The sequence below is a fragment of the Echiichthys vipera genome (genome assembly GCF_963691815.1).
Source record: "Echiichthys vipera genome assembly, chromosome: 3".
Taxonomy (NCBI): Eukaryota; Metazoa; Chordata; class Actinopteri; order Perciformes; family Trachinidae; genus Echiichthys; species Echiichthys vipera.
Genome location: NC_139828.1, coordinates 8721929 through 8742188, shown reverse-complemented (window position 1 = coordinate 8742188; position 20260 = coordinate 8721929). Strand labels below are relative to the sequence as shown.

Here is a 20260-nt window from a genome sequence, read left to right as displayed (position 1 = left end):
TCCCTGGAGAGTGTACTAGTGCCCAGGTCTGATTTTGTTGTACTGGGGAGCGAGCCAGAGAGCGACGCACACATTCGAATGCAGTCACACAAACGCACACACTGCCACCTGCTAAAGTTGGATGGTTCTCTCATTAAGCCAGTTGGGAAGAATGGACATTGAGTGGGCTTTGAGTGGACAGGCCGCTGCGCTCTGGCCCTCAACGCTCAGTTTGAGTTGAGGTGAGGTAGACACCATCAGACACCAAGGAACAATGTGTTGTCACAGGCCATATGGTGCTCAATGGTAACACTAGGATTCCATGAAATCAGCTTTTACATTTAGCATGAACATGAATTCCCCCTCCGCTCGAAAATGTGTACCTGTTTGTTACTTCAGTTGGATGTGTGTACAGTATGTGAAGAGTTTGACTGCCGTTGTGTTGAATTTCTGTAGACCTGACATGATGAAGATCAGTCTACGCCACCTGCCAATATCTAGAGTACCACTGTGTTGGTTCCTTTGACAGATAATGTCCACCTGCCTACTGTAATAAAGCTGAACCGTACTTTATTGTAGCTGGTGCTCCTCAAATCCAGGGGTGCTACAGTACTTAATGAGGCCAGATGCTGGCTCAGATTAGACCCAGTAGCAGTTTTAGGTTATTTTTTTTTTTTTTGAACAGCTGTACTGGCAACCTGTTCATCTGTTGATTCACAGTGTAGAGGGAGGAATATTTTCAGTGTCTATCATTCATCATACTTCCTATTTTAATTAAATCCAGTTCCTCAGAGGTTCATTTGGGGATCTGCATTCATGTATGGTATGCATGTTAATTTAATATGCATTGGTTTGCGTCATGTTCTGCCTTTTCCAGCCACACTTACTTACTTAGTTATTAGCACTGGAAATATTTTTAACAACAATTTAACTTATCCCTGGACCCAAGGTCAAATTTTTTAATAAAGTACAATTTAGTCTTTTTATTCAATCAAAAACAGCAACAGACTGCTACGTGTTTAATTTTTTTAATGTACTCTAACCTAGACTCATGTAGGTGGTTTAATTGCCTCCGACAAGTTTCTACGACTCGATGCCTGGTTGGACTAAAATCCTGCTGTTTGTCGTATAACTTCAACATCACACCATTTAACGTCATTAACTGAGCATGTCCTCTCTTCACTGCCAGGGAGGTCAGAGATCTAGGTCACTTTTTATGTCACAGTTGGCCAATAATCCTGCTGAGTAATGTTTTCTCTCAGTGGTGATTGCTGGGTCGAAAATTGATTGAAAACTTTAAATACCTCAAATATCATGTTACGCTGTAATACAGGCTGATGACGTACACAGCTTATATGGCTGGCGCAGGACACATCATGCAGTTCCTTATTATTAATCAGCCCTACCTTTTCAGCCAGTTACCTCAGGCTTAATCAGTCATTTAGAGCTCTTAGTCACACGTACAACAAGATTAAAGGGGGTCACCAGGGATTTAGTAAGTAGAGACACATTTTAAAAGACAACAGTGTAAACTGAAGCATCAGAGGCTGAGAGATCCTGATTTTTGGTCCCTAATATGAATCAAAATCCTACAATCCCCATAATGCAATTCATCTTTCATTAGACCCTCCCTGCCTCCTTAAATGTCCAAACCTTCCGCCCCGTATTGCAGGCTTTCTGTCTCGTGTCTCGGGCCCAAACTAAGATAACCATGATGACATCCCTATGCCATCATCAGGGTTTATCTGTTTTTTTAGTTTGAAGTCTCTCCGGAGCCACTGAAGACACTGTGCATCTGTTTCACAGGCTGAGTAGTAGTGTGATGAGTCAACTTAGCTTGATGTATAAAAAGATTTGAGTGCCCTTTAAAGCTTAAAAGTGGTCAATCATTTTATCGCTGCCCCTGAAATTTGGATGCACCTTCCGCTTGATTTTGGATTGTCAGAATTAGACTAAAAAAAACTTTCTGGAGTGTGGGATGTGTATGACTCTCTTGCTATGCCATCATGACAGACAGATATACATGGATATACAATGACAGTGTAAACCAGCACCAATACCACCTACTTGTCACTCCTCTGGCTGGGTCTGTCTCTACCTTCTGGATCAAATGCCGCCTTTAATATCTGCCAGCTCAAAGCGACAGAACTAGCAATGAGGCTGCCATGCTGTTTTATCAAAACAGACCCTTCCGCCCCACACGCTGTCTGCCTGCAAAGCCCCTGTAATCCAACTGAAACTTGCCAAGTTCCCAAAGTCACAGCCTCACATCACCTCTCCCCTTGTTTTCATTTCCTCTCCTCCATTCTCTATATTTTTTGAGCATCTCTGCTTCCCCACATCTTTCTTTACTCCTCAGACGTCTCTCTGTTCACTGCATCTCCTCTCCCCACACATGACCTCTTGCCAAGGCCCCAGGGACTCGGTTGCGATGGCAAAGTATTGCGGGATACCAGCTGCAGTTTTAATGATTTTGCCCCCAGGCCCAGATCAGCCAGAGAAATACAGTTACCATTTTTCAATGAGAACTCTCACCCCTGCGACGCCTCTGCGAAATATGTTTGTGTGTATGTGTTAATTTTCACGTGAGTGTGTACGTGATGCAAAAGCATTAAGATCTGATGAATATTGACTTTAAGGTGCCGTTTGTTTGTTTGCATTGTTTCAATCACTATTGCACATGTAAAAATGGATTTGCACACAGTTTTTGTAACTACTAGCAAGACAGATGTTGTTAAAGATGGAAGTTTATCCAACTGAATATCTTCCTCCCTCTTATCTCCTCGTCTCTCCCTGTGTCTACCTTCCACACCACTCCGTCCTCTCCCTCACTCCTGCAGCTCAGGTTTGAAGAACGGAAGCACTTCCTGCAAACACATTGCAATTAGCATCATTCGCTTCAGTGCATCCCAACTGCTCACTGATGAAGTTCAATCAATTCACTTTAATTATAACTTTCTCAGAAACCCCTCTAATCTCTGCAGAAGTTTGATCTCTCAGGAGCTTTGTTCAGTAAAACGCTGTGGCAAGTAGTTTAAAAAGTGAGTGTGTGTGTTTGCCTCTAACCCTATCATTCTTTCTCCCCCTTTCTCCTCCTCTAGATATTGATGACTGCCAGTCTAATCCATGCCAGAATGGAGGAACCTGCATCGATGAGATCAACTCCTTTGTGTGTCTTTGTCTTCCCAGCTACGGAGGAGCTACTTGTGAGAAAGGTAACAATGTGGACGCAAACTCCGCTTTTCACCCAACAAAGGAGGTGTGTGTGGAGGTGTAGGGAGATGGGGAGAAGTAGATTGATGGAGGATGGAGGAAATGATTGACAATAGTAAGAAGAGATGATGTTGGAAGTGCAGTATGTGGAAGATGGAGTAAATGGGGATGTGTAAATGGAGGCGGTGGAAGTGGATGAGGGAGAGGGAACCCCTTTAGAATAATGTATCAGGTTTATACAGGACACCTGCGTCCAGCTGGTTTCTTCTCTCATTATGGGAATCCCCCTGGGAAAATGAGGCCACAAAGGAGGCTGTCGACAAGCTGCATGTTACATGAAAGCATGGCCGACATGTCCATGCAAAGGAAAACCAACAGCAGCTGTTGTATAGGTATTCACATTTGATATTCACAGTTGAGAAAAATCTTCTAGGCATTGGAGAAATAGGGAAGAAGGAGATGCTGCATAGCCTTGCATCGCCAGACTTCTTCTCAAATGCGCATTAGTCTGAAACATCTCTGTTCACTTTTGTTTTCCAAGGGGCGTGATCTACAGTGCAGAGCAAAACACTTCTATTAGTATTTAATAGTAAAATAATAAAATACAGAAACAGTGGGAATTCAATAAATGTGCAAGTTTCGACTTTTCTTTCTAACAATGCACTTACTGAATAATGCAAACCCTACATCTCTTAAACACCAGAGTTCACTGGTCTGGACCTTTGTCCTCAGCATGTTTGAACAGGGTGCATCGGCTGTTTTGTAGTGAGTTTGTGTGATGCTTTAGCATTTCTTTGAGCTGTGAAGTTAGAGATCTTTCAGCTATCACACCTTCACACAACCACACACATGCACATGTCTCTACTTGTGAGGACCCTCGTTGATAATAATAATGCATTCTCTAGCTATCAAACTACTGGCAAACAGTCAGTCGTTTGGCTGTGGGTGAGCATCTGTCGCCCTAGTTTTTGCTGTTTGTCCCGCAACATTGATACCAGTTGGCCCTTGTCAGCGGCTTTTTGGCCATTTCAGCATGTTGAATCGGTCCCAGAGACCGTCAGTAACAGACATTACTGAGATTGGCAGTTCCGCTTTAGTGAACCAGTGCATGAGAAGAGGAACAGAAGTGAAACTAAACAAAGAGCTAAAGTCAATAGGGCATGAATTCAAGAACCAATTTGTTTTGCAGAAATAATTTGTATAATAACAGTAAATATCATCTGTTATTTCAACATTGGGTTGTGTTGTTTATGTGCTAACTATCCTGTACTTCTTCCAGTTTTCCTTTTTGAATGATAAATACAGACTACTCTTGGTATGGAGAGTTATTTCCTCTCAAACAGGCACAGAATGTACATGCTAGTTGGCTGTCGGCTGTTGTCTTTATGTGTTCAAGTCCAACTTTTTGGGTGAGACACAGGCGACGTCAGGCAAAGCAACAGTCGGCCTTCATCGCCACTAGTTCTTTGATGTCGGTTCAGTGTGTCTGGGCGTTAACCCAAACCCTTAAACTAAGTCTAAACCCTCAAAACAGATCAAGATGTGAGGCCCCACGAAAATGTCCTCACATTCCTTAAACTCACATTTATCCTCATCACATTAGAAGTACAAGAGTACACACAAACACTCGTGTGTCACTCGTCCAATTTGCTTTGTTTCCTTTCTACTTTGGCGGCACACTGAAATATAATTTACCACACACAAGCAAACCAAACTCAGTCTAACCTTGTAAAGGTGAGAGGAAGAGAGTGTTAGATTTTAACGGGGACATTTTTCTTCGGACTGCTCTGAATTACATAAAGCCAAGCCAGATTTTATTGGTCTTGACCTTTGTGCTCAACGCTCAAAAGAGTTGTGCCTTTGAATATCTTTCTTTTTGCTCTGTGTCTGGCTTCCAGTGTCTCGCTCTGCTTTTTTACTGCTGTGCTGTGGTCTGATGTGGGGCTGAAGGCAAAGCAATCGATGCAGAGAGGAGAGAGAATGGATAGAGCGAAGCCAGAGAGAAGCAGCAGACTAAAGCAGGACATTTTAAATCAGAATCGCTTCATTTGTCAAATGTACAATGTGCACAGGAATATGACATGGCGATGATACAGCGCATAAGGGACCATGAAGTTAAAAGCTAAAAGGCAAATAAAAAAGTTAGAGAAGGTTAAATACAAGGATACCTGTATATATAGAATGATTATAGACATGCAACATTATGCTACCAATGCTGTTTTTGCATTCTAAATGCTGCATAATGATACATTTGCATACATTGAAAACATTGCAAATATTGTCCATATTGCACAGTACGTAGTTGCGGGTTCATAGGGAGGGAACTACCATGGGTCAGTGAGAAGAGTGATGGACTTGTTCAGGTGTCTGGTGGTTCTGATTCAGATGGAGCCAAACCTGCGGATGAATGGGAGCATTCTGAAGAGGCAGCGAGCCGGCAGAGATAGGTCAGCCACTATCCTGCTGGCCTGTTTCCTGGCTCTGGCAAAACTCACTCTCACAGGCACCTGTCCCTGGCCTGTGAGCTGCCTGGCTGTTCGCATGATACGTTCCAGTTTTTGTTTGTTGTGGTCAGAAGACGCGGGCTACCCCACTGTGATGGGGGCTTTGAAAGGCTGAAGAGACTACAATAGTTTTTGAAGACTCTATCAGAGCCTCCCAATGATCTTTTCACTTCACTAACTGTGCTCAGGCTTGTCGGCTGAACTACAGTAGTTATTATCATTAGTTGAAGAGCAACTTGTCCTTTCTTCATTAATTTTATCGCTTTTGTTTCCATTCCTGTGCTATCATCTGCTGCTATACTTTCTGGGGGTCTAAATTCACTAAATATGAGGAGTTACAAGAGGATTAAGCGGCTAGGAAAGAGGAAAAGTTCCCAAACTTTACTGAAGTGCACTAAATAGCTTCAGTGCCCCTTTAAATTTGAACATATTCCCGATGTTTGTGAACTCTTATTTGCATCTTTTACCGCAGCAAATGTAACTTTAGTAACTACTCCTTGTATTTACCCTCTGCTCACGACTGCCTCTTGAATATTCATGCCCCTCCTGTGATGCAGATCATACATTAAAAAGAAAAAGCAAGATTATACAGTACATGGATTTGTATGTAGTGCTGTGCTCAACTGTGTGCATGGCAGTTTTAACCTCACCTTAAATATACAGCTTCTTTAAATCAAAGCAGGTCATTAAACATTTATCGATCAAGTCTCACAAGTTTCACCAGCCTTCAGTATTGCATGTAAACCCTTTAAAGTGTGTTTTTCCCCCTTCCCTCCTCCAAACGCACAAACACATCTCCAGGGTGGGCCTCTCATTTGGCATGCACTGGAGCTCTGCGTACGTTTCCTCTCCTGCTGCGTTGCTGCCTTAATGCCTGATTGGGAGCAGCAGGTCTGATTGTGTAAATCTAAAGTCTCTGCTTCGCTGTCACTTTTATCTCTCACTGCTCCGCACTCGGGGAATCTAGGATTCAGCTGTGAAAAGTACAATTCGCACCAGGCTTTGCCATTTCGGTGGGATCTCAGTTTGATATCCAGAGGGGGGGGTCGTGAACAGCGACATGAACACTGTAAATGAGCTCATTCGTTCCGCCGAGGCTTCCATCCATTTAAATGCCATTCAATTGGTCCCTGTCTCACCAAAGTGGTCCAGTTCTCTCCGTCTCATTTGCTGTATGTTCTTAAATATGAGTGTGTGTCTGTGCATGTGTCCAGGTGTGTGCGTTGTGAGCTAACAGCCTTGGATTCTGGATGGATGCTGCTGGCTCTCTCTGGCTTGTTACCATGGCGATCCCATCTGAGAGTCAATAATTGTACGTTGACAGGGCTGACGTCCTCCGCTGTGGAGAGGAGGAGAGAGGAGGAAATTGCTTGTTATTCTGCAGTAAAAATGAGAATTTTCTTTATATTTTTCACACAAGGTTTTGTTCTTGTGAGATGAGGAGGTCGGTTTATGGCTTTTCTTTCGTCATCAATAAAGTTTTCAGCCTTTTTCATGTCATGTTAATAATCAGAAGTGCAGTTTTCGCTGTGTGAAACAACCTTGCAGTTATTTTTCTAACTCTACTGTAGTAACTCTACTATGTTTGTAATGAATGGATAGTTGTTGAAAAGATGTTGTACAGGCAGTTGTGTAGTAACAGAAATATCAGTCAGTTGTTTCACTCCTCGTCCCACTCCTACTCATCCCACTACCGAGACGGATTGTCTGTTCTTGCTGGGGTTTTTTGGGCTCGCTGCCTAATCAGTGGAGGCAGAAACCGGATCTCTCTAAGCCTGACTGAAGTGAAAAGTGACGGAGGAGGCATTAGCTGGTTTCTTCTCATCAGCTGCTTTCCTCCAGTCTTTCTTTTTATCCATCGTTCGCTCTGTGATTCGCCTCCCTCCGTCGTCCTAGGGAGAAAAACGACATAATGTTCAGCACGTGTGAGAGTGCGGATTTTTTTCTTTGCTATTCCACTACTGTAGACACCTCTGTTTCATGTCGCCTTCCTTTTTTTCTTTTCTCTCCCGACCTTTCTGCTGTCACTCCCAGCACTCCTTGCATTTTTTTATGCTTCTCATCTCTGGTGCACCGCAGGAGATTTTGTCACACTGTGAATTTGTGTATGTGTGTATGTGTGTGTGTGTGTGTGTGTGTGTGTGTGTGTGTGTGTGTGTGTGTGTGTGTGTGTGTGTGTGTGTGTGTGTGTGTGTGTGTGTGTGTGTGTGTGTGTGTGTGTGTGTGTGTGTGTGTGTGTGTGTGTGTGTGTGTGTGTGTGTATGTGTGTGTCACTGTGTGAGCATGTTTGAACAGGGTGCATCGGCTGTTTTGTTGTGACTGTTTGTGTGATGCTTTAGCATTTCTTAGAGCTGTGAAGTTAGAGATCTTTCAGCTATCACGCCTTCACACAACCACACATGCACATGTCTCTACTTGTGAGGACCCTCGTTGATAATAATAATGCATTCTCTAGCTATCAAACTACTGGCAAACAGTCAGTCGTTTGGCTGTCGGTGAGCATCTGTCGCCCTAGTTTTTGCTGTTTGTCCCGCAACATTGATACCAGTTGGCCCTTGTCACCGGCTTTTTGGCCATTTCAGCATGTTGAATCAGTCCCAGAGACCGTCAGTGACAGAAATCACTGAGATTGGCAGTTCAGCTTTAGTGAACCAGTGCATGAGAAGAGGAACAGAAGTGAAACTAAACAAACAACTAAAGTCAATAGGGCATGAGATCAAAAACAATTAGTTTTGCAGAAATAATTTGTAATGCTCTGTGTTATATAACAGTAAATATCGTCTTAAAGTAAAGTACGTCTTCCAGTTTTCCTTTTTGAATGATAAATACAGAGTACTCTTGGTATGGAGAGTTATTTCCTCTCAAGCAGGCGCAGAATGTACATGCTATTTAGATGTCGGCTGTTGTCTTTACGATTTGTTCAAGTCCAACTATTTGGGTGAGGCAACGTCAGGCAACACAACAGTTGGCCTTCCTCGCCACTAGTTCTTCGATGTCTGTACAGTGTGTCTGGGCGTTAGTCTGAACCCTCGAAAACAGATCAAGATGTGAAGCCCCACGAAAATTTGTCCTCATCACATTAGAAGTACAGGACTCAAACACTCGTGTGTCACTCGTCCTATTTGCTTTGTTTCCTTTCTACTTTGACAGTACACTGATATATAATTTACCACACACAAACAAACCAAACTCAGTCTAACCTTGTATCCTTCCAATTACCATAAGATTATTTTCCTCTGTGTATTCAACAGCAGCTTAGATGGCAGTCGAACATTTCCATAAACTACCGTGTTTTGCAATCACTCGTAGTTACAAAACAACACGCTAAATAAACCTCTTTCTCTGTTCCCTAACAGAACTAACAATGTACAAATTGGAAACAGAAAGCTTGCATTAAAAGGATTGTGTAGCTGATTAATCCCAAGGGATCTGGCTGCTGCTTGGTTATTTGTAAGGAATGTGTTTGCTCTCACCCTCAACTCACAGGCAAGGCCAGCGCTTCATCCATCTTCTCCTCCACAGCTTCTGTTCCTTCCCCTGCTTCCATAAGTCAAATAATATTTATTCATTTTTATTTGCCTTTTGGGAGAAAAGTGTTGCTACCCCTAGTTACTGTCGACTTCTGGTTGAGCAGCATACAGAAGCAAACACACAGGCGAGCTTGCTGATGAGTTTAGCCTAGAAGTGTGTTGGGGGGGGGGGGGGGGGTCAGCCTTCGTGCAGTGAGACCATTATACACCACATCTATCCATTGAAACCAATATAAATCCAGTGTAAGTCACAGTGTTCTAAGCAGGATGGCTCACTCATTCTACTGGTAGGAGATACTGCTGGCTTACACACACACACCATACACGTGCATGCACCGACACACAGTAGTCGTTTGACAGGAAAACAAAAACGAGACAGCGTTACAGGAAACCTAAAGAAAAGTAGGGCACAACTTCCTCCCAAAGAGGACGGGGGGTGAATCTGGGGCAGGGAGATAGGCAGACGTTTGAGTACATTGACACCAACAGCAACACCCGGAAGGCAGCAGACAATGTAGTGTAGTCTGCACACGAGAGACTAATGAGGAGGAGACCAGACTGAGCTGACTACCAGTGGTGGGAAGTCACAAAGCTCCAGATGCAGTCCCTCCGCCATCCCATCGCTGTACACTTTGGTTCTGACCTCATATTCTACCTTTTCTCTCACTTGTGCATGGCAATATTAAGGATCCACTGATTGTAAAATTCTGGGCCTATACGAATGATTCAAAGTAACTATTTGACCTTTCCTCGATGTTAGCATGTAGCTAACATGAAGCAGCGTATGTAATGTAAACAATGCAGCAATGTCATTGATGTTGTTGTTGTTGTTGTTGTGATCTTGACGCGGATGTTATTTTTCTGGAACTTGTTCTAGTGTGTAGTTTTGGTTTTGAAGCCTTCATTGGTGACTTTTTCACGGTAGAAAGTGCTGCAGTAACATTACTCCACAATCACGTAGATACGTGCTTAGGTCACTGAATCCTGTAATTACGTTGACGCCTGCCCAGCATGCCAGTGTTGACTGTTGCCATGTTGTATTATGGGTAATGTAGGCACCAGGTTTTGACAAGGAGGAAGAATGCAAGAAATAAAAAAGAAGATATCTCCGGTTCTGGTTTGTTTTTTTAACTAACCATCTTGGAATCCAACAACATAGGAGTTCTCTCTTTCATATTGTAGTTGCTGTATGCAGATGGTGTAGAGTGTGAGAGGGAGGGAAGGGAGGGAAAACAGACACCGTTGTTGGTTGTAATTCCAGATTTTGCAAAATTGTCCAGTACAGACTTGTTTGGTGATAGAGTTGATTTTAAAGTCAATAGGTTTGCTCAGATATAGTGTTAGAACAAAATGAGGTTAGGATGTCTTAATCACATTTTATACAGATTTAAAATAATACATTCAAGGTTTTTGTGCATTTTGAATGGAGATATACTAGTGATACCATATGACCGTACCAGATTTATGCTTCTGTCCTTTTGTGGTACTCTTTCTTGAAATACATCTACAAGTACAAAATCCAATTGGTCAACCAGATAGGACACTGCAAGCTTATTTACTCTCCATTATCTGAGCACTGAGCATTTTGACTGAACCTGTGATGTACAAGCTGCTGTTAGATGCTTGATAGTCCCAACTGTATGTAGGTCTTTGTTTGTTTGTTGTTTTCTTTTTTTTTTACATCATGTTCTTGGAGTGGGTGGTTTTGTGACTCAGCATCGGCTTACAAAGTTGACCGAGAGTCTCAGAAGGAAGGTGCTTGAGTTCGCCGAGATGCTTCTCTGCTCTCTCCCCGACTGTGCTGCTGCCATCAAAAACTGGCCACTCAGCAGAAAGCACAGGCCAAATTAATTTCTGTGCATCCTCCGGGTCTTTAGAGGCTTTTAATGATAATGAAGAGTCATGCGTTCTAATAACATGTTGAGAGGGACACGTGCCAAGACTGAGAAGGAGGGACCTGGAGCTTCTTGGTTTATCTCACTCACAGCGGTCGTCTGAAGAAGGAAACAGACCGAGAGAGAGGCAGAAACTCAGGTGCACAAGCACACACAAAAAAGTCCCTGAAGTTTTTCTTCAGCCTGGTAGAGGCTATTCAAACGGAATAATAGCAAGGCACCACTCTCTCGGCATATGCTATTGTATTCAACACTTGCCAATTCTCCCTCCTAACAGAAAAGTGCTTAACTGAGGGGCTAATTAATTCTCATTCAATTCTTAATTAGACGATGTTCCTTAAGCAACTGTCGTTCTCTTCTCCTGAGTGGAAAGAAGTTCAGGGTGAAAAGAAAGAAACAGAAGAGAGAAAGGAAGCATCGGAGCAGGTGTTATAATAGATGAAAAGAGAGGAAGAGATGGAGGGAGAGAGGAGAGTCTGTGTTCCTCTGTTGTGCATCAATTAAAGTTTCTGACAAAACACTTATTTGAGCTGTGCTAAAGGTTTAGCACGCTTCTGTGCTTCTTCTTTCTGATATTCTCAAGCAAACAGTAAAAGCACTTAGATGGCCAAGATACGAAGTCTGGCTAGTGCTATTCCACTTCCTTTTGCTCATCATTTGCTGTCAGCCCAAAGCTATTTCCAGCACAGGAAGTTCTCCTGCAACCTTTATAGGGATTTAGGAACACTCCTGTGTGTTATTTTATGTCTCATTCATTCGGACTTGCAAAGTAACAGTGGTTGCATGTGATGTTTGAAAAGTTGTGCAAAAAAAGAGCATGAAGAAGTGTGAAGTTTGCAACAGATGTTTTATTGGGATTATATAGTATATTCTGCTGGCTAGCTTGCAGCTGAGAGTCCAACCGCTTCCCGCAACGCTAAACCAATGTGTCCCCCACAGTCTGTCCTCTGAACCCACAAAGAAGAAATGGCTATTATATAGAAAATACAAAAATTATATTATATAACCCTCTTTCAAACTCCAAGTAACGTCCGAAATAAGTGAGGCAAAGATGTAACGTGTCACATTGGCACGGGTTTTTTGTATTTTTTTTCTCTTTATGTGTTTATTAATTGTCTTCATAAATAAACATACAGAAGACAGGACCAGACCAAACAACAAAACCACACAACCACAACAAGCTGGGAATAGCAACACAAAAACCCAACCAGAAACATTTCCAGGTAAATGTGGCAGGTACATTATGCAACATAGAAGCAGTGAGTAAGATCAAGCAGACCGGGGCTTTTAACCTGCTACACAGACGCCGTCTTTGCAGCGTGTGTTTGCTGTCAGCTTCACAGTGTGAATATTAACTTTTAGCAAGTTGGTTATGCAGGGTTTAGAAGCGTCTATATGAACTGGTGCTGAATGAATGAACTGGATTGTTTGCAGGGTCATGTATACATTACATTGATTTGATTGATTTGTTGTAGTGTGTAATGTAAAAAACACCTGCGTTACTCACACGTTTACACAGTTTTAAGTAGTTTTCTAGGCATGCTACAGCAGACCTGTCGCGCTGCGTCTGTGCCCAACGTATTTCAGCCGTAAGAAAGCTAATAATTGACCCCAAAATATCAAAACGGAGCATTACTGAGATTAGTAACTAATAAATGGTAATGGTAAATGGATCATTCAGACCCACATTCACACGCTGATGCCAGTCTGAAGGCTTTTTCTGCATAACTAGCCCATAGACTTGTGCTGATGGAGGAGGCTGAAGACAGGACATACAGTCGACACATACAATGGACATTTTTGTGCATTTTTATTGTCTGCATTAGTATTAATCTCAAAAGAGTGAGCAGGTAATGGTGCAGCCTTCGGGAGCAAAAAATGTCTTGCCCAAGGACACAAACAACTGATTTTCTGATTTGTTGGCGAGCCGCTCAACCTCCTGATCCACATCCACCCCATAACTGAATTTTAAAATTGTAACCCTCTTACAACATGTGTTACTGAAAAAAGTAATCACATTACTGTAACGAGTTACTAAGTCATAAGTCACTGCCTAACACTGATCCTGGTGATCTCTTTACAAGACAAGTTGCTCTCATGCATGATAAGAGTGTATTCACTTGTCGGTGTGCTTTACATTAGCTGCACACTGATGCACCACTACCTGCCTACTCTTTTTTTAGAGTAATACTGATGCAGTGGAAATGTAGAAATATGTGGATTGTGTGTCCTGTCCTCACCTCCAGTAATTAGCTACAGTGTCCATTTGGATGAAATGGAGCGACTTTTTGCCTTTTTACTGTAAGGGCCCACGCTGCCCTCCCTTTTACCTCGGCCTCCTCCATCAGCATCCATCTGCAAAGACACGTCTATGATGTAACTATGCAGAATGAGGCTTCATACTGGCATCAGTCATTCACGTTGCGCTCTGTAGCTGTTTTACTGTAACATCCATTACTCCTAATTGTGAGAATCACACTATTAAGATGTTACATTAATCAACACTGCACTCGTATCAACCATTAATAATTCTACGGCCACTAGCACAGTCTCCTCACATTCTCACCTTTTGTCGCTAGCGATCAGCAGAAACCCCGCCCCCACCCCGCAACCCAATCCCCCCCCCCTTCTTCTTTCAGAGTCTTTCTCACTTACTTCCTCTCTCCCTGGACTGCTGTCATCTGCCCTCTTGCAAATGACACACTGAGCTGTCAGACTTCAAAGAGTCAGCTGGGGAGGAGGCATAATGGCAGCGTATACACACACACACATGCAAACACACACCCGTTTCATCATTCAGGGGATCTAAAAAGCCAAGCAGTAGAAATATCACTTGGTGATGTGGATAAACGAGCCAATCAGTCAGCTGGAAGTGTATGGCCTTTTATATCCTAACTGCCGTTCACCAAAGTCTGTGAGAATATTAATGGCTGGAACATACCCTCTGCATATCTCCCTCTGAATATCTCTCTGACAGAGGGGAAAAATGTGAAAAAGAAGACGACTTGAGTAATGTCTAAATATTTGAAGAGGTTGATGTGATGTCGGGCTTTGAGCCTTACTGTCATGTCAGCGAGTGGGAGAAGAAATCTGCAGAGACTAAGTTGAAGATCTGATGGGTAAAAAACATCCCTGTTTACTTTTTTTATCTCTGCTTTTCTTTCTCTCTCTCTCTGTTTTTGCGGCTCTTTCACTCTCTTATTCTCTCTCTCTCTCTCTCTTTCTCGTTCTCTCTCTTCTTCTGTCCTCCCACTCTGCATCTTACTGTGCTGATGCACTTAGTTTGTCTGCAAGTTGTTTTTTCGTCTTCCTTGGACACAGAATATTTTTTATATGTAAGTAAAAACCCAAGCAAAAATCACACCACCCCTGCACTTGTGTGTGTAGTTTGTTTTTCATGGTTTAATGTGGCCAGAACTAACCGTATACACATACAGCCTCTGGGCCAGCTGACAGTCTGGACCTCATGGCAGTCGGTGTATGATTCAATGAAGGTGTGTATGTTAAATTTATACAGTAGGTGTGACACCTACCCTGACTCTCCTGTCCCTGTAGATAATAACCCATTGTCCACCTCCATGAGCCAAACTGGACGCGCTCCCAATGCTAATACAATGTACAAGCTGCCATGTGGGCAAACAGCTAGCTTCCAGGTCAGATGGCGGAGTGAGTTAGTGGCTGTGGCTGATTTTCAGTCCCATAGGACCAGTGATGACCGTATTAACATCTCTGCTCTGCTTTGCTCTCTGTTCTGAAGCGCACAGACTCTAAATTTCCAACATAAGACAAATCTACTTTTTAATCTCCAGTTTGTTCATTTAACAGTATCCCACATTAACATTTTAGACAGTTGCTTAATTCTTGGGCATGGGCATCCTGAAACTCACTGCATACTGGAACAAACTTGTTTACTGGTCAGCAGGACTGGATTAAACATGAACATTAACACCATATTTCCATATTGTCCCATTAGGGTTGTAAGCTGCAGCATCTACAAAATTGAGGGTCGGTATTTTACAGTCTATGAACATGGTATTGTGTTGAATATCAGTTTGAATCATAGATCATAAACGCTGCCTGTAATTTACGCCTGGAGCCGATGTAATCTCTGCTCAAGACCCGGGAGTGTCTGCATTCGACTCGTCTGTGTTTTTTGGGGGTTTCTTTCAAAACTTATTTTCATATCATAGTGTAGTCTCCGCTAGAGACACAGGACTCCCACTCCCGTTTATCTCATAATGTGCTCTGTTAGCCTAGCTCCCAGGCGTTGGAGCTAATGTTAGCTAATGTTGCTAATTCTGTAAACGTCACTCAGACCGCCGTATCTCTCTCCTCCTGACGTCACATCAATGCCCTTTTTTGGTAAGAGGAAATGAGGAGGAGTCAAAGTCTGACAAGATGGCAGCTACCATAGGCGAATATAATAAATATTATTAAGGCAACAGGGCCATCCACAGGAGGCGGAAGGTTAAAGTGGCTAATTGGGTTTCATGTCATTAGCGTGTTTCGAGGTCGTCAGATTCAACCCCCAGACAACAAGGAGAAATTCTCTACATACAGTACACAATAATTGTCAGAGGAACTCGCTTCACTGCTCAGAGGACACGACTAAATCAAGTAAAAATAGCACAAAGGTCATTCAAGAGGAACAAAATAATTGCTTGGTGCAGAAAAAACATAAGATATCTTCCTGTTGTATTTTCAGTGTCATCAAGTGCTCGTTAATTTAGAGAACCTACATGCATCTGCTAAGAGCAGTCCCATTCACTTCACTTCATCACACGTTAGAACAGCTATTTTTGCATTGGCAATGGCTAGTTGCTCTTTTCTGTCTTGTATTTTCTGTTACTCCTCTATTGAGTCACCTAGCATACTGATCTGATATTAAAGGGTGGCTCAAGAAACACTGCAGTCTGGGATTGGTGCAGATGTTCCTCTGTATCCCCGGTGAAGAGGAAATACAGTGAGAGCTGGATAGAGCAGTGAAGAATAAAATGGTTTTTCAGCTCATTTCTCAGCACATGGCTGTCCACAGCTCTTACCGTCTGTTTATAACCCCGCCTACATGTAAGTTTACCGCCGTATGCAGTGGAAACACAAAACAGATCTGATGTTTATACATGTCCACATGGGTTATGTAGGGTTCTAGATTTACTGTACCGAAAGTGTTTGATGAAAACGGCTTATATTACGTACTTTAAGTGCTCTGGTTTATTCAGATGAATGACAGGTGTATTTTTGTGTCAGTTTTGTCATATTTCTATATGACTGACTGTGGATTTATTTTCTCAAACCGTCTGTGATGTGATAAAGCTCATTTCGTATGTAAAAATGCAAAGAATTATTGTGAATATTAGTTGATCCATGTGTTGTGCATGCAGGAGTCTCTTTTGCAGTAAGCCATTAATCATCAAACTCATTCAAACACATTTTTGCTTTAATAGGGAGAGGTCTAATTTTAATTTCTTGGGTACTTGTGTGAAAATAATTTATCCAAGGTTAAGTACAGGACCACAACAATCATTTTATGATGTTTTACTTCTTTAAAATAAAAAAAAAGGTTCTGTGTGTAGGACTTTACTTGTATAATGTCTCAAACTTGTGAATTGATACCGTTTGTTATCAGATTAAGTGCTACATTTAACAATTTTTTACCACTCAATCGTTGATCGCAATGATCAAATATCCTTCCAAATTAACACATAAAGTTACCAGGAACTTGAGGAACACCATCGGAAAAAAACATGCTTTGATTTCATATCAAAACCTTTCACATTTGGAGATTTCTGCAAGAACTGTATTTTTTGGTGATTGGATGGCAAGCACTTCAGTTCTGGAAACTGTTCAGCAACCCCGCTATTGTCAGTACACCTAGGGAAGCCATACATAATCTGAATGATGCTCCAGGTCTCTAGTTTGTGGTCATAAAGTTTCATGAGGCTGTGATTATCCTCGAGGACACAACAGCTCATTTTATACACTGAGCTCAGGTTTTTCAAAAAATGCTCTCAATTCAATAAAATGGCTATGAGGACTATACAGTCAGGCTGATCCACAAGAGTCTCAGCTTTCCAGTCAGAAACAATTTATGCAACTCCATGACACCAGTATGCAGAGATCAAGGGACCCCCCCTTTAAAATTACCATGTCAGTTTTTCCCTCGCCAAAAATGTAATTCCTAAATTACAGGCGTTATTTAGCCCCCTTTTCCAACAAGCTAATTATGGTTGGTACAAATGGATTCTTTAGATGATCTAGTTTTATACCCCCATCTTCACTATGGCTTAAGTCCACCACAGCGTCTGAAAGAGCCTGTGGGCAAGCCGTCCGACTGTTGAGAGGTTAAGAGACAAAATCTAGCTTTACCTGAAGAGTCAGTCTTGCTGTGACCCAGTGCATATCATGTTGTGAAATGGTGTCATTGCACTTCAAACCGTTGTACCTCAAATAGCCCTTAATAGAATGGAGGAGATGGTGTGAGATGATATGAAAAGCACTTACTTTCTCAAAGCAATATGAAGATTTCAAGGGCCTTATTTCATATTACAGTATAGAAGGGCTTTCATAACGGACTCCTTTCCTCTCTTCCTCTTCTTTTCACGGCCAAAGCTGCATGTCTCTGCATACTAAGCAGGGCCCCATACGGCCCAATTTGCACCGCGCAATTTACTGGTGTCGCTTCATATTTGTTGGAGGAAAAGCTGAGGCCTTTCCCCTGATCCCCTCACTGGAGGGAGGGAGAAAGCACAAGAGGGAGCAAGGGAACCGGAGGTGGCATAGCTGACAGGTTGAGCCCGAACCACATCAACTATACATACATTTCCACATTTTCAGGTGTACAATCATTTGCAAACCCCCATCTATGTAAGCAGACAATCCAGCAGATAACGGAGAGCCACACTCACATCACATTTGAAATGTACAGTTCAGAGTCACACAGTTAACCCCGGGACAGATAGATGAGAAAGATGAAGGGAGAAAAGGAGGAAGGGATGGAGGGAGGGAGAGTCGGCGTGCTGACAGGACTGTGACAGGGCTTAATTACCAAGCGAGCTCTGTGCACTGGAAGCCATTTCTAGGGATTGTTGTCATTTGAATAGATTAAAGCGGCCTTTCTCTGGTCTAAGCTGTCTCACCGCCAGCTTGCCTCAGCTGTGGATTAAAAGTCCATGTCAAATCAAAGAGAAAAAGACGCACAGAGAGATGGAGGGATGGAGATGGAGAGGAGTGTCACAGAGGGCAAGATACTTGTAGGACCAAAGAAAGAAAGGAAGGAGGAGATGGGAAGAGGGGGAAGCAATATACTGTATATCTTGTGTGTTGCAAGAAAAGGAGAGTTTGCCATGTGGATACAAAAAGAAGTACAAAAAATAATGTTCATGTCCCTCTTCTTAGCCCTAAATCCTCCTACTCCTTTCCTGTGCAATGCTATTACTTGTTTGCATTTGTCGGCTGTGGGTGTTTAATATTTATCTTCACATATGGATTTCCCATTGTCTAATCGTTGTCTTTTTCAATTACCTCCTCCTTCTGTTTCCCAATCCGCCCTGAATGCCTGCAGACACTGAGGGCTGTGAGCACACGTGGAGGAAGTTCCACGGCCACTGCTACAGGTACTTCAGCCGGAGACACACCTGGGAAGATGCCGAAAAGGACTGCAGGGAGCACAGCGGCCACCTGGCTAGTATCCACAGCATGGCCGAGCAGAACTTCATCAGAGGTGGGTGGAGGTTGAGTGGAAAGTGAGGACAAACACTTGGCACAGATGCTGTAGCCTATGTAAATAATTGAGAACAGATAACACAGCTGGCAGATAAGTCCTGTTCATTTTCTCTAATATGAGGTAACTTGTAGTTGGAGAACTTCCACAAACTGATGGGCATAAAAATCTCCTCAAATGCATCAGAACTCTTGGTTGAATCGTTAGTAAACAAGACAAAGTCTGCAGCTATGCTCAGAGCTTTGTAAGGCTGTACTGAGGTCCGGTGGTGCTTACATGATAATGGGAACATGGTCACAATGACAACGCTAACACATTTATATTCAGCCATTATATTGTTTGACCAGCTTTGTTTAGCTTGTGAGCATGCTACACGAACCACAGCTGAGGCTGATGGGAATAGTGATGCGACGTTCAAGACTGACCCGGTTCTAAAGACCAAATTATGGTGACATTGCTAGAGCAACAAATCACCTCTGGGTAGACAACTAGCAGATTTACATTGCAGAAATATGTGAAACGTCTTACGTCGATGATGGACGATACATCAGAGTATCACCAAAGTGATTACAATTCATACTGTGGTGAATTTGACTGTAATGATGCATGTCTGTATCAAATTGCATAGCCGTCTTTACCAGCAGTAGCTGAGGCTCATGAGTATTGCCACATCTAGAGCCATCCACCATACCGAACTGACAAAAGAAGGTCTACAGATCATGAATGTCCTAAATTGTTAAATTATCCAGGAGACTCACATTCATTGTTTCGATGCGGAGGAGAGCGCGTAGGATGTGACAGAAAACGTTCAAACATATTATGGAACCAGTGGTTCTTCCTACTTCAAAACTCTATAACTCAAAAAAGAAACCTGGTGACTCAAAGCCACCAATCACATTTAAACATGTCCCCAATCAATTTAAATAACGGCAATTACATGGCCTTTATAATCTAAGCATCTTGCTGCCGTCTGACTCCTACACACTGCTTTTACTAGCTGTTGATTAATATTCACCCTTCTACCTTATTATTACCATACTTGGTGATGGCAGCTCTTGGCTTATTTGTATTCCATAACCTCAGAGATAAATGTCTCTGCTTCGGCTCTGAACGGTCCTTGAAGGGGTTTATTGCGCTCCCAGCTGCAAAACGCCCTCTGGAGCCGAGTCTGTTCAGTCAAATAAATGTGTATCACCATTTGTTGCGGTGAAAAGGCGCTATAGGCTCTGATGTAAGTGTCTGTGACAGAACATTTAATGTACTATCATTTGCTCTCTAAGGATGTAATTTTTCTTGAAACAGGTGAAAAATGCCCACGGTGGGTGTAAGGTAACTGCAAAGGAAGTAACTGAAAGATGTGAAATTGTCCATTTCTGCCCATTTATTTAGAAAAATAAGATTATACGACTCATTCTTAGA

General features: G+C 42.5%; 1 protein-coding gene across 1 annotated transcript in view; it reads left to right on the top strand.

Annotated features, from left to right (window-relative positions):
- Nucleotides 1–20260, top strand: part of ncanb (neurocan b) — a gene marked incomplete at its 3' end in the record, with an annotated part of 104311 nt that overhangs the window by 69780 nt on the left and 14271 nt on the right. The window contains exons 10-11 of the mRNA XM_083911237.1: nucleotides 3081–3194; nucleotides 18683–18841. Of these exons, the coding sequence (XP_083767363.1) occupies nucleotides 3081–3194; nucleotides 18683–18841 (273 nt within the window). The remainder of the gene's footprint in view (nucleotides 1–3080; nucleotides 3195–18682; nucleotides 18842–20260) is intronic.